A 13213-nucleotide genomic window follows, 5' to 3' on the forward strand; every position below is an offset into this window, starting at 1 on the left:
TTCACATCTTGGATGCAAATACAAAGCTGAAGCAATTCGCTTATCGCAGTTTGGGTGACCATGTGTTACTTATGTTGCAATTATGGATATGAGAATGCCAGCTCTCTTATTTGCACAGTCAACACATGATGAAATGTGAAAGCTGGCCTGATTTCATTGTTTATATCTCACATAGCGATTTGATTGTGTTTAATCATGGTGAAGGAGTCTACCACATCTGTTTCACAAAGCCTCTCCCTTCCCTTTCGTGAACTTGGAGCACCAGGTGAGCAACCATGCACTTCAATGGGACACTTTTATATTTAGGGCAGAGGTGGCAGAGATAAACTCAGGTCCCCTGTGGATGGAGAAGGTTCAAAGAGGTGATCTGAGCTGATTAAATTCTCCTATAGCGACCTGCTTAATTTGGTGGCCTAAATATCTCCCTCAGATCAACTAATGCTCCCAGTTAGTACAGAAAAGTATGATTCTCAAGCAAAGCCAGGTGGAAATTGTTTGGTAAATGAGTCGGAGGTTCTGTGGTCAGGCTTCCTTTTGGTTTTAGATGGAAATGCCTTTGGCAGTTCAGAGCATATGAAATTTCATTAAAAGCACTAATGAAGAATGGAAGGCCCAAATGTTTGCCTCACTCTTATCTGACTCTCTTCCTTTTTTCTCAGGGCATTTCCTATTTCTGGAGGCTACTCCAATAGGTTTGCGAGGTGAGAAAGCCCATCTGAAGAGCTCTCGGTGGCAAGAATCCAGTGCAGCTTGTACCATGACTTTCTGGTACTTCATATCCACAAAAGCTACAGGATCCATTCAGATACTCGTTAAGGTAGGGCTTCAACCTGCTAATACTTTAGGCTATCTCCTGAGCTGCCTTAGAGACAGCACCATCCGAGAGGATTTAAAACCAAAGGCCAGGGAGAATGTTTGCTTGAGAAAGCTCTCTCTTGACTAGTGTTGCTGCTTGTGGTCAGTGTTCGTCGTGATGTGGAGATGAAACTGCTAGAGAAAAGTGGAGAAGGGAGTGAATTCTGTCTTTGAGTTCAAGGTCCCAGAGTAGGCACCCAAAGCCCTATGATGGCTGCATGCCTACAAAGCCTTGTTTCTTGACAGTCAGGTTATTCACCTTAATGGAGATAACTTCATCTATGCAGGAGATAGTTAAGGGGTGTCCTGGATAGATTGCTAAACTTGGGGATCAGGAAGAGCTGAGGTAGAGCCCTGTCTTAGACATTTATCGATATATTCCTGTACACATCACTCATGCTCTCTCAGCTTTATTTTCCCCATCTGTATGAATGACTGAAAGGGAATTCATTCATTAAATATATACTATGTGCAAAGCCCCAGGGATGCAAATAGAAAAGCTAGACAAATCCTGCTCGGAGAGCCGGCATCTAATAGAAGACCACAGCGGAAGGATGTTTCAACTGCCAAGTCAGATGGGAAGGCCTCATGGTCTCTAGAGCTCAGCAGCAAAGCAAATGGTAATGAATCTTCTTTAAAAAAGTATATCCACTGCTGATATTAAACCATTTGACAATTCCAAGGACTTTCATGGAAAGACTTGCTTTTTCCAGTGTTCTGTAGCGATAGGCTGCTATTGCCAGGGCTCTTGGGCTCATCAATGGCTCACTGTGCCCATCAGTGTGAATGATAAGATGCTAGCTAGGGTGGGTTTGGTAACTCAACTTGCCAATCACAGGCTACCTCCCGTCTCTCTCTCTGAGTGCCTTCTGCTTAGCCTAGGTTGGCTTCTTGTCCTGTGGGTGGTCCATCTCTATAGGGATTGCTTTCCTGAATAATGAGTCGGGGGCTGAGCTGGAAGCAGGGCCAAGGGAGTACTGCCATTCAATGGGGTCTTTGCCTTAATGGTCTACCGGTGACAGTAGATCAACAATTGGTGTTGGTGGTGGTATAAAATGGGGATAATGGTTGTTGTGAGGATCAAGCAAGATAATATACATAGATTGTTTTGCAAATGTTAAAGTACTCTTTTAATGTTAGCTACTTCACCATCATCATTGTCATAATCAAAATCCTTCATATGTTTTACTTGCCCAGTATTTGGTTTGTCTCCCAAAGAATAAGTACATCCATGTGATTTCATTTTTGATTATTTATTAAGGGAATTAATAATAGGCAGCAAGATTATAAGCATTCATAGTGTAAAGGTATTTGGAAAACTAGCAAAGAATTATTCCTTTATTCCAATATTTAGGAAAAATACTACATAATAATATATTTTTATTGAGGACTGTTTGTCTCTTCAAGGAATCTAATTCAGACTCTTAAAGGAACAATTCTGAGAAAAATAACAAAGGAAAAGCACAATATTTATGTATTCCACTTCACATTTCTTTATTTTTCACAGGGTAAAATGGAATTAGCCAAGAGAGCTATGTTTAACAAGACTGCAAGATGTATATGTGCATGTGTGTGTGTATGTGTGTGTGTGTGTGTGTATACTCATATGCATGTGTTGGTGTCTGTGTCCCAGGTCTCTAGCTGAAATTACAGGAATATGTACTTTGCAAAGATGCTTTACAGGCTGCTACCATTGTATTACCCAGTAACACTGACAGGTTCTGAGTGCTGGCACTTTGTGAAGATGTCTGATCTGAATAGCAAAGAGTTTAACATCTCTGAAGAGGTAATGCTGACCAGATCTGTGTTTTAGCTACCAGGGGTAGGGACCTGCAGCATAGGCCACAAAAAAACTTTTATTGGGGATTTGTTCTGTGAAGTTTGTATTCACTCAAAGGACCCCATTTGAAGATGTAGAGGCCACAGGTTCCCCACCCCTGCTAAACCATCAGAGACTCATTTGAGTATTTTTTCCATAGTTTTGTTTTCTCTCCTATAATAAGAACAGAGTAATCCAATCACAATGTAACCAACTTTACTACAAGAATATATTAGCAAAGACAGATGTAAGGTAACACCAATATAAAGGATAACATCCTCATGAGAATATTTTGATTGTTTTTTTATGTGTGTCTAAGTGCCAGCTGAAATTTCATTACTATAAAGGAACTCCTAATATAGAAAATTCCTCCACAAAATCCTTACCCTCAAGTTCTCATGGGGGAGACAACACACTAAAAAGTATATGCATTCAAGATACATACAGAGTACATGGAAGGTAACATGACATGAGACCACTCAGTGGGTAAGTGTATAGAGAACTGGACCTGGAGTTAACAAGACCTGGGTTTAGATCTGGCATCAGACATTTCTGACTCTGTGAACGTATACAAGTCACTTAACCTCTGCCTACCTCAGTTTCCTTATTATTAAAATGGTACCTACCTCCCAGAATTTTTGAGTGGATCAAATGATATAATATTTGTGAAGTGCTTGAAGAGGCATGAATATAATCAGTACACAATAAATGCTTTTTTTAAAAGAATGCATTAACCTTCTGGGGGCCAAGATAGCAAAGTAAGCAGTAAATTGCAGTAACTGTCACATATTCACCTCCAAACAAATCTTCAAAAAGAAGAACCAGCAAAAAGACAGAGTGAAGCAGTGTTTTAGCTCAAGAGAGTTGGAAGATCAGCAAGAAAGGTCTGTATCACAAGGATAAAAGGTGAGCCCCATTCAGGACAGGAAGTATCCCAACAAGCCAGCAGCAAACCAGTGGGATATCCTGAATCCCAGTGTGTCAGAGCAGGTAAACACTAGCACCAGGACCCTCAGGTGTCTCAGCATAACCAGAGGAATGGGCAGACTCCGATTCCAAGAACATCCACTTGCTTCAGCCTAGCCCACTAGTGGTCAGACCTCCGTGTGCTTCAGTATAGGTTCAGGCAAACAGGTAAATACCAACCCTATGAGCCCCTAAGCAAACAAGCAGCCTCCAGTACTAGGGCTTTAGTGCAGCCCCAGGGGAAGGCAGAAAAAATCCAACAGCCTCAGCACATGCCAGGCACCACCGATAGGATCCTGGCTTAGCACCAGGTGAGCTGCCGGACTCTTTACAGTCTCCAGCAGTGCCAGCCACCCCCACCCCACCCCCTCAGCAGAGCACGGTCCCCTGTGGGCCTCAGAACAACATCACGCAGCACCAGATAAATGGTCAGGGCCTGCAGCCCCTGGCACAAGAAGTCTCTCCCATCCTTGGTGCAGAGTTAGAATTTAAAAGAAAGGAAAAAGGTCAGAAAAGATGAGCAAACAACAGCAACAACAAAATAATCTGATCATAGAAATTGATTATGGTAACAGAGAAGAGCAAGATATAAACTCAGAAGAGGGCAACAGTGATAAAACACTTATGGGTAAAACCCCAAAGAAAAACAGGAAGTGGTTTCAAGCCCAGAAAGAACTCATGGAAGAGCTCTAAAAGGAACGTTAATATCATATAAGGAGGTAGAAGAACAATTAGGAAAAGAAATGAGAGTGATGTAAGAAAGTTGTAAAAAAAAACAGTCAATGGCTCAGAAAAAGAAAAAACAACTGCTTAATAAAGTAGAATTTGCCAAATGGAAAACATGATACAAAAATCCACTGAAGAAAACAACTTAAAAAGTACAATTGGCTAAATGGGAAAGGAAGTACAAAATCTAACTGAGGAAAACAACTCCTTAAAAATTATAATTGGACAAGTGGAAGGTAATGACTTCACGATACATCAAGAATCAATCAAATTCAAAAGCAATAGGAGAAAATGTAAAATACTTCTTGGGAAAAAAACAAACAGCTAACCAGGAAAAAAGATCAAGGAGAGATGATGTCATAATCTTTGCACTAGGAGGACCTGGACGGCATCTTTTGAGGAATTATCAAGGAAAACTACTTTGAAATCCTGGAACCAGAGGGCAAAGTAGGCATTGAAAAAATCTACCCATTACCTCAGGAAAGAGATCCCAAATAAAACCTCCAGGGTACATTATAAGCAAATTTCAGAACTATCAGGTCAAGGAAAAAGTACTGCAAATGGCCACAAAGAAACAATTCAATTATCAGGGAGCCACAGTTAGGATTATTGAGGATTTAGCAGCTGCAACATGAAAAAAGTGCAGGTCATGGAACATGATATCCCAGAAGGCAATGGAACTAGGATGATAACCAAGGAGGGAAATGGTAATTCAATGAAATAGAAGTATTTCAGATTTTCTTAAGTAGAAGACCAGAACTGAACAAAAAAAAAATTGATTTCCAATATCAAGATCCAAGAGTAAACAAAAAAGGGGAAAGAAAGCATAAGGGATTCAAGGGAGCTGAACAGTTTACATCCCTACATGGGGAGATGGTACTTATAATTCTTAAAAATTGTATCACTAATCATGCAGCTAGATGGAATATACATAGACAGAGGTTATAGATAACAGGTGAATTTGAGGGGATGACATAAAAAAGTTAAGGAGTGAGGAAAAGGAGTACACTGAGTTCAGAAGGAAGGGAGAGGTAGAAGAGGGTAAACTATTTCACTCAAACATCCTGTTACAGTGAAGAGAAACACGGAAGGGTGGGAGATAGGCATTGCTTGAACCTTACTCTCATCAGGAAGAAATAATGTACACAATCAGTTGAAAATTGTAAACTGTCTTATCTGACGGGAAAGTAAGAGGGCAAGAGATTAAGCAAAGGAGGTAGAAACACTGATAGAAGAGAGGGCAGATGGGGGGACACAGTACATAGAATCAAAACATTGCTGAGGAAGGAAAGGAGGAAGGGAGAGAGAGAGGACAAAGAGGAGGAAAAATAGGATAGAGGGAAATACAGGTAGTGATCATACACGTGAATATAAATGGGATGAACTTTCCTCTAAAATGGAAGTGGGTAGCAGAGTGTATTAAAAACCAGAATCCTACAATATATTGTTTACAAAAAATTCACTTGAAGCAGAGAAACACACACACACACAGACACAAAGAGTAAAGGTAAGGTGCTGGAACAGAATCGTTTATGCTGAAGTTAAAAAAAGATCAGTTGGGGTATGGCTGAACAAGCTATGATATCTGAATATAATGGAATACTATTGTGCAATGAGAAATGAGGAACAGGCAAATTTAAGAAAAACCTAGAAAGACATATATGGACTGATACAAAGTGAAATGAGCAGGACCAGGAAAATATTGTACCAGGAATCTATATGTAACCAGGAACATTGTATAATGATCAACTATGAAGGACTCAGCTCTTCTCAGCAACATAATGATCCAAGACAAGTACAAAGAACTCATGAAGGAAAATGCTATCCATATCCAGAAAAAGAACTGATGGATTCTGAATGCAGATCAAGGCATATTCTTTTCACTCATTTTATTCTTTCTCAATTTTTAAAATATATTTCTTCTTTCACAACTATGAGTGATATGGAAATATTTTTACATGATATCACATGTATAAACTATAATCAACTGCCTACCATTTTAGGAAGAGGGAAAGGCAGAAGGGGAGAGAAGGAGGAAAGTTTGGAACTCAATATCTTATAAAAATGTATGTTCAAACTTTCTTGACATATAATTTGGGAAAAAATTAAATACTCTTAAGTTTCTTTAAAAAAATCTTGTAAAATTAATGCTAAAATTATCTTGATATGTAATTGGGAAAAATAAAATACTGTTAAAAAATAAAATTGTGTAATATTTAACTTCATATAAATGACAAATATAATCTTAAAGAAATTTACATTAACTATGTATCAAAGGTATCTCTAAAATCTGTAGAAATTTTTAAAGTGAGGAAAGTTAAGATATAAATGTGAGGATGAAGAATATTTTAAGTATGGGGGGTAGGGGGGAAAGCCAGTGCAAAGCCATGGAATTGGGAGATTGTAAGGGACAACAAATCTTTTAAGACTGCTGAATTGTTTAAGACATGGATGGGAATAAAGTTTAAGAGGACTAGAATAGTAAAGTATGACCAGATTATGGTCTTTATTGGCTTTATGCGCCAAACAGAGAAATTTATATTTGATGCTGGGGGTAGCATTATAGGATTCCTTTGATTCTTATAGATAGAGAGTTCTTCTATTTTTGTGGAAAAAAATTATGGGAGTTTCAGTAGGCCTGAGCACATTGTAAAGTGTCTTTGAAGAAATTTGAAATCTCAAAAAATTGTTGGTTTATTTGTTTTTTGCCATGATTGTCTGCAGAGAAAAGCACAAGTGAATAAAAAAAAATGCCTATTGCTCATACTCCTGTGATATACAGTCTTTCTCCCTTCTCCTTTCTCCCTCTTTCCCTCTTCCCAACAGATACTTTATATAATAAATAAATTAGGCCAGATTTAAACAGAATACCTTAGGAAAAACTCAAAGTTTCTTTCAGGACCTCAAACATTTCCCTGAAACAAATGCCTGTCTTTCCTCATCCCCATATTTTTATAGTATTGTTTTATACAAGGCTATCAATCATAGGCCTGAACAATCTCCTGTAGTGCCAACACAATATTCACAATGTTGACGATGACTATAAATATGCCAGCATAGTTCTCAATTGTAAACTATAACAGACTCTCCATAAGAAGAAAGAAGCAAAATATTTATTCAGACAGCAGCAAACCAAATTTCAACACCAGAAAGTCAAATCCATCATAGTAGCAAAGAAGTTAATACAGCATAGTACAGCATGAAGCCACACCATCCTTTAGCCTTACAACAAACCAATACTCACAAACCTACCTGTCTCCCTGGGTGTGTCCTCTCCTCTCTCCAGCTCTAACTGCTCTGACTTCCAGCTTCCTGTGGGCTCTATTCCATACTTCAGCGAGCTCCTCCCATCACAGGTCCCTCATGATTACATTCATCCTATTATGGGGCAAGGAAGATTTTCAAATTCCTTTAGGTTTATTAAGAGGGAGGGAAGATCTTCAAATTCCCATTACTATTACATCTCCAAAGAATAAAAATGATTTTTCATAAGACAGTTGAGAGGTATGTAGTAGATAGATACAACCCAAAAAACAAATGACTAAAATGAAGAAGCTGAGTAAAAAATGTTATCAGATATATATGATGAAAAAAACATATAAGATGATTATATAGGAAGTGTAGGGATTACAAATAGAGACTAATATCTTCTTGAAATGAAAATAAATCAAAGAAGTCCCCATTGAATATGAGGTTGACTGTAACTGGTGAATTTATGGGAAAAATAGACAAGAGTTGAATAGTATGTCTAGGTTAGATACACTGTGATCTGTACTGTTTCACTTTATTATTCACATTGACAAGCTCTTCCTTCTGTATGAATATTTTAGCATAAAATTCCTAGTAATTTGTTTCAATAATGGATTTAGGGGAAATCATCCAAATGAAATAATCTAAAGCTAAGTAGATTTGTTGACTGTGTATGTAGTTGGTGTTTTGATTTTGCATATTGAATATTTTTTGTTCCCCAGTATTGAATTACTATTGGTCATAGAACAGCTGTTTTTCTGAAAAGACAACAGTTGCAACAGATGTCATTATTTTCTTTTAGGTATAGGCAATTGGTGAGAAGCAGTTGAATGCTTAAAAATTATAGAAAATTTGAATAACCACCACTTTACTTGGAATTTATTTAGTTACAAATAACATAGATAGCAAAATAATAATATCAATCTTAAAAATGTATGGATGAAATTTTGAAATATATAATGCTTATTCTGGACCTTTACATACATCTCAATTAGGAAGAGCAATGTAACATAAACATAGGTTATTATAAGCATTTCACATAGCCTATGCAGGTTCTGCTAATGTTTAGGAAGTCCCATCTTCCTCCCAGGATTCAATCTAGGATAGTTACTTCATTGTAGTCTACAAGTTTAATTCAAAATCCAAGCTTGAATATTCCACATTTATGATTCTTCTTCTTCTTCTTCTTCTTCTTCTTCTTCTTCTTCTTCTTCTTCTTCTTCTTCTTCTTCTTCTTCTTCTTCTTCTTCCTTCTTCCTTCTTCTTCTTCTTCTTCTTCTTCTTCCTTCTTCTTCTTCTTCTTTTTCTCCTTCTTCTCCTTCTTCTCCTTCTTCTCCTCCTTCTTCTCCTTCTTCTCCTTCTTCTTCTTCGTCATCATCATCATCATCATCATCATCTTTTTTTTGCATTAGTTGAAACACCATTTGGAGTGGGACTGAAATATAGGCTAAAGAGTCTTCCATTTCCCTGATAAGAATTATTCAGTATTGGTGTATCAGTGTCCTACTTCATTCTCTAGTTAACTTGATCAATACCCTGATCATCTTTCACTTCCATGGTACCCTTCCTATAGTGCCCATTCTGTAGGCGACTGACAAATCTCATGCATCATGCTGTAGCAGCAACCACATTGGCATACCCAGGATGGCTGCTAGCACAAATCTGGTTTACTAGGAAAGATAGTTGTTTAAAGGGTCAACAGTCTTTTAAAAATTACATTCACTAGTTCAAGGGAAAGGTCAGCACCCTGAACTTCAGAGAACATACAAGCAGAAAAATAAAGACAAACAGACAGGGCTCTGACTTCCTGAATCAAAGCAAAACCCTTCACATATATCCCTGGATTGAGAGAGCATCTGAGCAGTTGGGGGGCTCTGAACATAGGGCCACTCAGAATCTCAACTAGGGAATCACAAGATCCTTCTCATAAGTGAGCCCCCAAAGCAAAATACCAACTCAGAGTACATATACACTTCTCAGAGCTAGAAGGCATCACAACCCTCTGGCCTTAGTACTTAGAAATTAGCAAAAGGTGTGAAAGCCTTCTTACAAGCAAGCTTCCCCTATGCAAGCTTTCCTTAAGGGACTCCACATAAGGTCTATTAATGTACAGGGAAGATCTTAAATACAGTTAACATTACTCATGCCAAAGAATAAACAACTTGCCTTTCCTTCCCTCTGTCTTGTCCAACCTTGTGTCCTTGAGATAGCAGACTTTCAATGGTGTGTTTTTTTTTAGTTTTACAAGTGAATATTTATTTTGAAGTTATAGTGAGAACAGACATGCAAATGCTCCCCTCTACATATCTTTGAGGTACAATCTCACCCACCCATAATTTAAATCTTTAAGGGAGCAGTTTTTCTCAGTTCCTACACAGCATTGATCCCAACAAGTTCAGATATATTCTCCAAACAAAAGTATTAACTGCAAATGCATTAAGGTTTATGGATTTGAAGGAAATTTAGAGATGAGCCATCTGGACTAACCTGAACTTGAATAAGAATCCCATCTATAAAATATGGGTAAAACTTTTAATTACATGAAACAAATGGGTATTTGGGGGAGAACCATAATGCTTTCATCATAGTGGACAGATTTTTTTTTAATGAGAGTTCTTTCTAGTACCATCTTGAAATAAAACATACTTGTATCTTTTTAGAAAACTTTTTGAATGAGTGACAAGCACTAACAGCTGCTACCTGGAGAGTTTTATGGTATTTCAGAACTCTTCTCTCTAAAATAAACTAGTTAATTTTAAATAGTCATCATGACTTTATACTTTGGGAGTGTAGAAGAAACTCAGACCTATCTATTTTTCAGTCCTGATAAAAAAGTCCATGTGTTAGAGACCCAAATGGATGGGAACAATACATACTTTTGGATAAATGCCACTCCTCTTTGAAACATACTAGTTCTACTGAAAAGCATGTTAGGCTGTTTTGGTGCCTCATTTTGCCTTATATAGATCTTGGAATTTTTGACATAGCAAGAATCTGAAAGGCATTCTAGCTCAATGACTTAATTATCTATGTGAGGAAACTGAGGTCCAAAGAGGATAGGTGATTAATCCACAGTTAGCTAGTAGTAGGTTCAAACAGTGCCTTCTCCCACTATCCCAACCTCATTTGTACAAATATCTACTTTTGCCTTTGAATTATGAGATTCATTCCTCCTTTCTTCCCTTTTGTATCATTTTCCCTTTCCCTTTACTTTTTCCTTTTAAGATCATCAAAGCATAAATAAAATCACTCCCAGATCCTCCATTTTATTTGACTCCCTCCATGACTCATACTAACATGACAGTTCTTAGGGGATACTTGTATCCACCCCACTACCACATTCTGAATACACCTTCAGAAAAAAAAAACCACTTGATCTTTAAGAAGTCTTTTCTAATTGCTGTTTACATTTACTTTTAATGTTTTACTATGCCCTCATGTTTGTATTTTAAATTTTCTGTTAAACCCAGGTCTTTTCATCCAAAATACTTAGAAAGCTTCCATTAAAATTAATTTTAAAATTTGCAACAGCATTACAGAATTGTATTGGGTAAATTATTCTCGATTGTAATCCTATAACTTTTGCCTTCTGGAATGTTATATTAGATATACTCTACTCTTTTATGAAGGTAGTTGGTAATCTTTTATAAGTCTGACTCTGGTTCGTCAGTGCTTGAGCTATTTCTTTTTGAGTCCTTGCATAAATTTTTCTTTGACCAAAAGTTTTGAATTTTGGTCAGAATATTCCTAAGAGTTTTCATTTTTTGAGGCTTCTTTCAAGATGTGACCAATATTTTTCTAATTTAGTCAGTAAACATTGATTAAATATCTTCTATGTACCAGGCACTGTCCTTAGCAATGGGAATTTAAAGATAGGCAAAAGCCAATCTCTGTCCTCAAATAATTTCTTGTCTAATGGGGGTTAGGGGTGGAGACATTAAAAAAAAAAGCAAACTAAAAAGTGGAGGGGGTGGTGGTTAACCTGGCCTAAGAACATGATGAAATCAGGAATGATGGTGGGTGAGAAATGATGAGATAGGTTGTCCTGTGTATCCACCTTAAATGGAGAACATGGGAGGAGCTATCCACTTTCTATTCTCTGCTTTCTCCATTTAGAGGGAGAGAAAAACCGTAGATGCAATGAATATTGAGGCAGTATAAGATTTCAGGGTCAATTTGATTTTGCAGCATAATGAGCTCCCAATAAGTTTGAGTACAGCCATGAAGTATAAGAATGAAGTCAGTTGGGAAATGCTCTCTTGATCTAAGTGATCTAGCCATTTTTTCCCCATAACTTCTTGAAATCTGATATCTAGTCTCATTTTGTGGTAATAACTTTCAAATAGCCCAGCAATTTTTAAATTACCCATATTTGATCTATTTTAGATCATGCATCTTATGACTAGATCTTTCCAATGACTCTTAAGGGTGATAGGGTAAAGTGTCAAAATAATGTCCACATCAGATAATCTCCCAGGGTTGTATCTGAATTGGCTTGTCTGGGAGACTGACCTCTGGTGACAGCCAGCATAGCCATAGAACATAAGGTGCCTGGTGACCTACATGGAGACACACCATCATTTGTCTCCCCTGTGTTTTCTTGTTTAAAGCTTTTCTGAACTCCAAAGGCTTACCTGGGTCAGTTCTTGTGTCTAACAAGACAGTTCTCCCCAAGGTAACACAGTTTTATGGTCCATTTTATAATCCATGGACAAAGGCAAGCTGATATATTTTTCTTCAGATGCCTCCAGCTTAATGTCACCTTTTTACCCACTGGAAAAGTAGAACCTTTCTTTAAACTGCATGTAATCTACCTGCTTTATAAAGCCCCCATTTGGGTTCTCTGATGGAACAGAGCTCATCCTGCTTAGCTTTTACATATTATACTCTATCCCTGTTTATAGGATGATAAATTTGGGATTTTCAATACACCCAATCAATTTTGTAGATGAAGACATTGAAAGCTAAGAAGGTTAAATAATTTACCCAAGTTCTCCCTTGTATTAAGATGGAGAGATGGAATTTGAAACCAGGTCTTCTGGCTACACATATCTTATGTTTGCAATTGCATTGGGCCAGCTAGGTGGCACAGTGAATAGAGCACTGGCCCTGGAGTCAGGAGGACCTGAGTTCAAATCTGGTCTCAGACACTTGATACACTTACTAGCTGTATGACCTTGGGCAAGTCACAATCCCAACTACCTTGCCTTCCCCTTACAAAAAAAAATACAACTGCATTGCATTGTTCTGCCCTATATTATAAGCACCCAAGGTACAAAGACTATATTTATCTAAGAAACTTTAAAGTGCCAAGGACAAAATATTTTGCAAGTGCTTTTGAATGCTCAGGAGGAAGGATGCCCCTGGAAAAACACAGATTTATATTTATAGAAATATGAATGTCAGATTTAATATGTTAATGAGATAGATCAAATGATTATTCAAAAAGGAAAATTGTGTTCCTGACACTGGCACAATATAGCTTTATAGGATATTTTTCTTGTCTGTGTGTTCTCAAGAGGCCCAAACTTTTACAAGCACACTTTTACTGATATCATCAATACTGAGACCTTGTAGATAATAGGCTTAGTCCCCCTT

The 13213-nt window shown here is 37.5% G+C and overlaps 1 protein-coding gene across 1 annotated transcript in view; it reads left to right on the plus strand.

Annotated features, from left to right (window-relative positions):
- The window catches only part of MALRD1 (MAM and LDL receptor class A domain containing 1), a 930206-nt gene that overhangs the window by 477656 nt on the left and 439337 nt on the right, over positions 1-13213 (plus strand). The window contains exon 30 of the mRNA XM_069086118.1: positions 660-817. Coding sequence (XP_068942219.1) covers positions 660-817 — 158 coding nt within the window. The remainder of the gene's footprint in view (positions 1-659; positions 818-13213) is intronic.

The sequence above is a fragment of the Petaurus breviceps genome, unplaced genomic scaffold (assembly GCF_028583685.1).
Source record: "Petaurus breviceps papuanus isolate PSGF00001 unplaced genomic scaffold, PetGlider_PUasm1.0 178, whole genome shotgun sequence".
Classification (NCBI taxonomy): domain Eukaryota; kingdom Metazoa; phylum Chordata; class Mammalia; order Diprotodontia; family Petauridae; genus Petaurus; species Petaurus breviceps.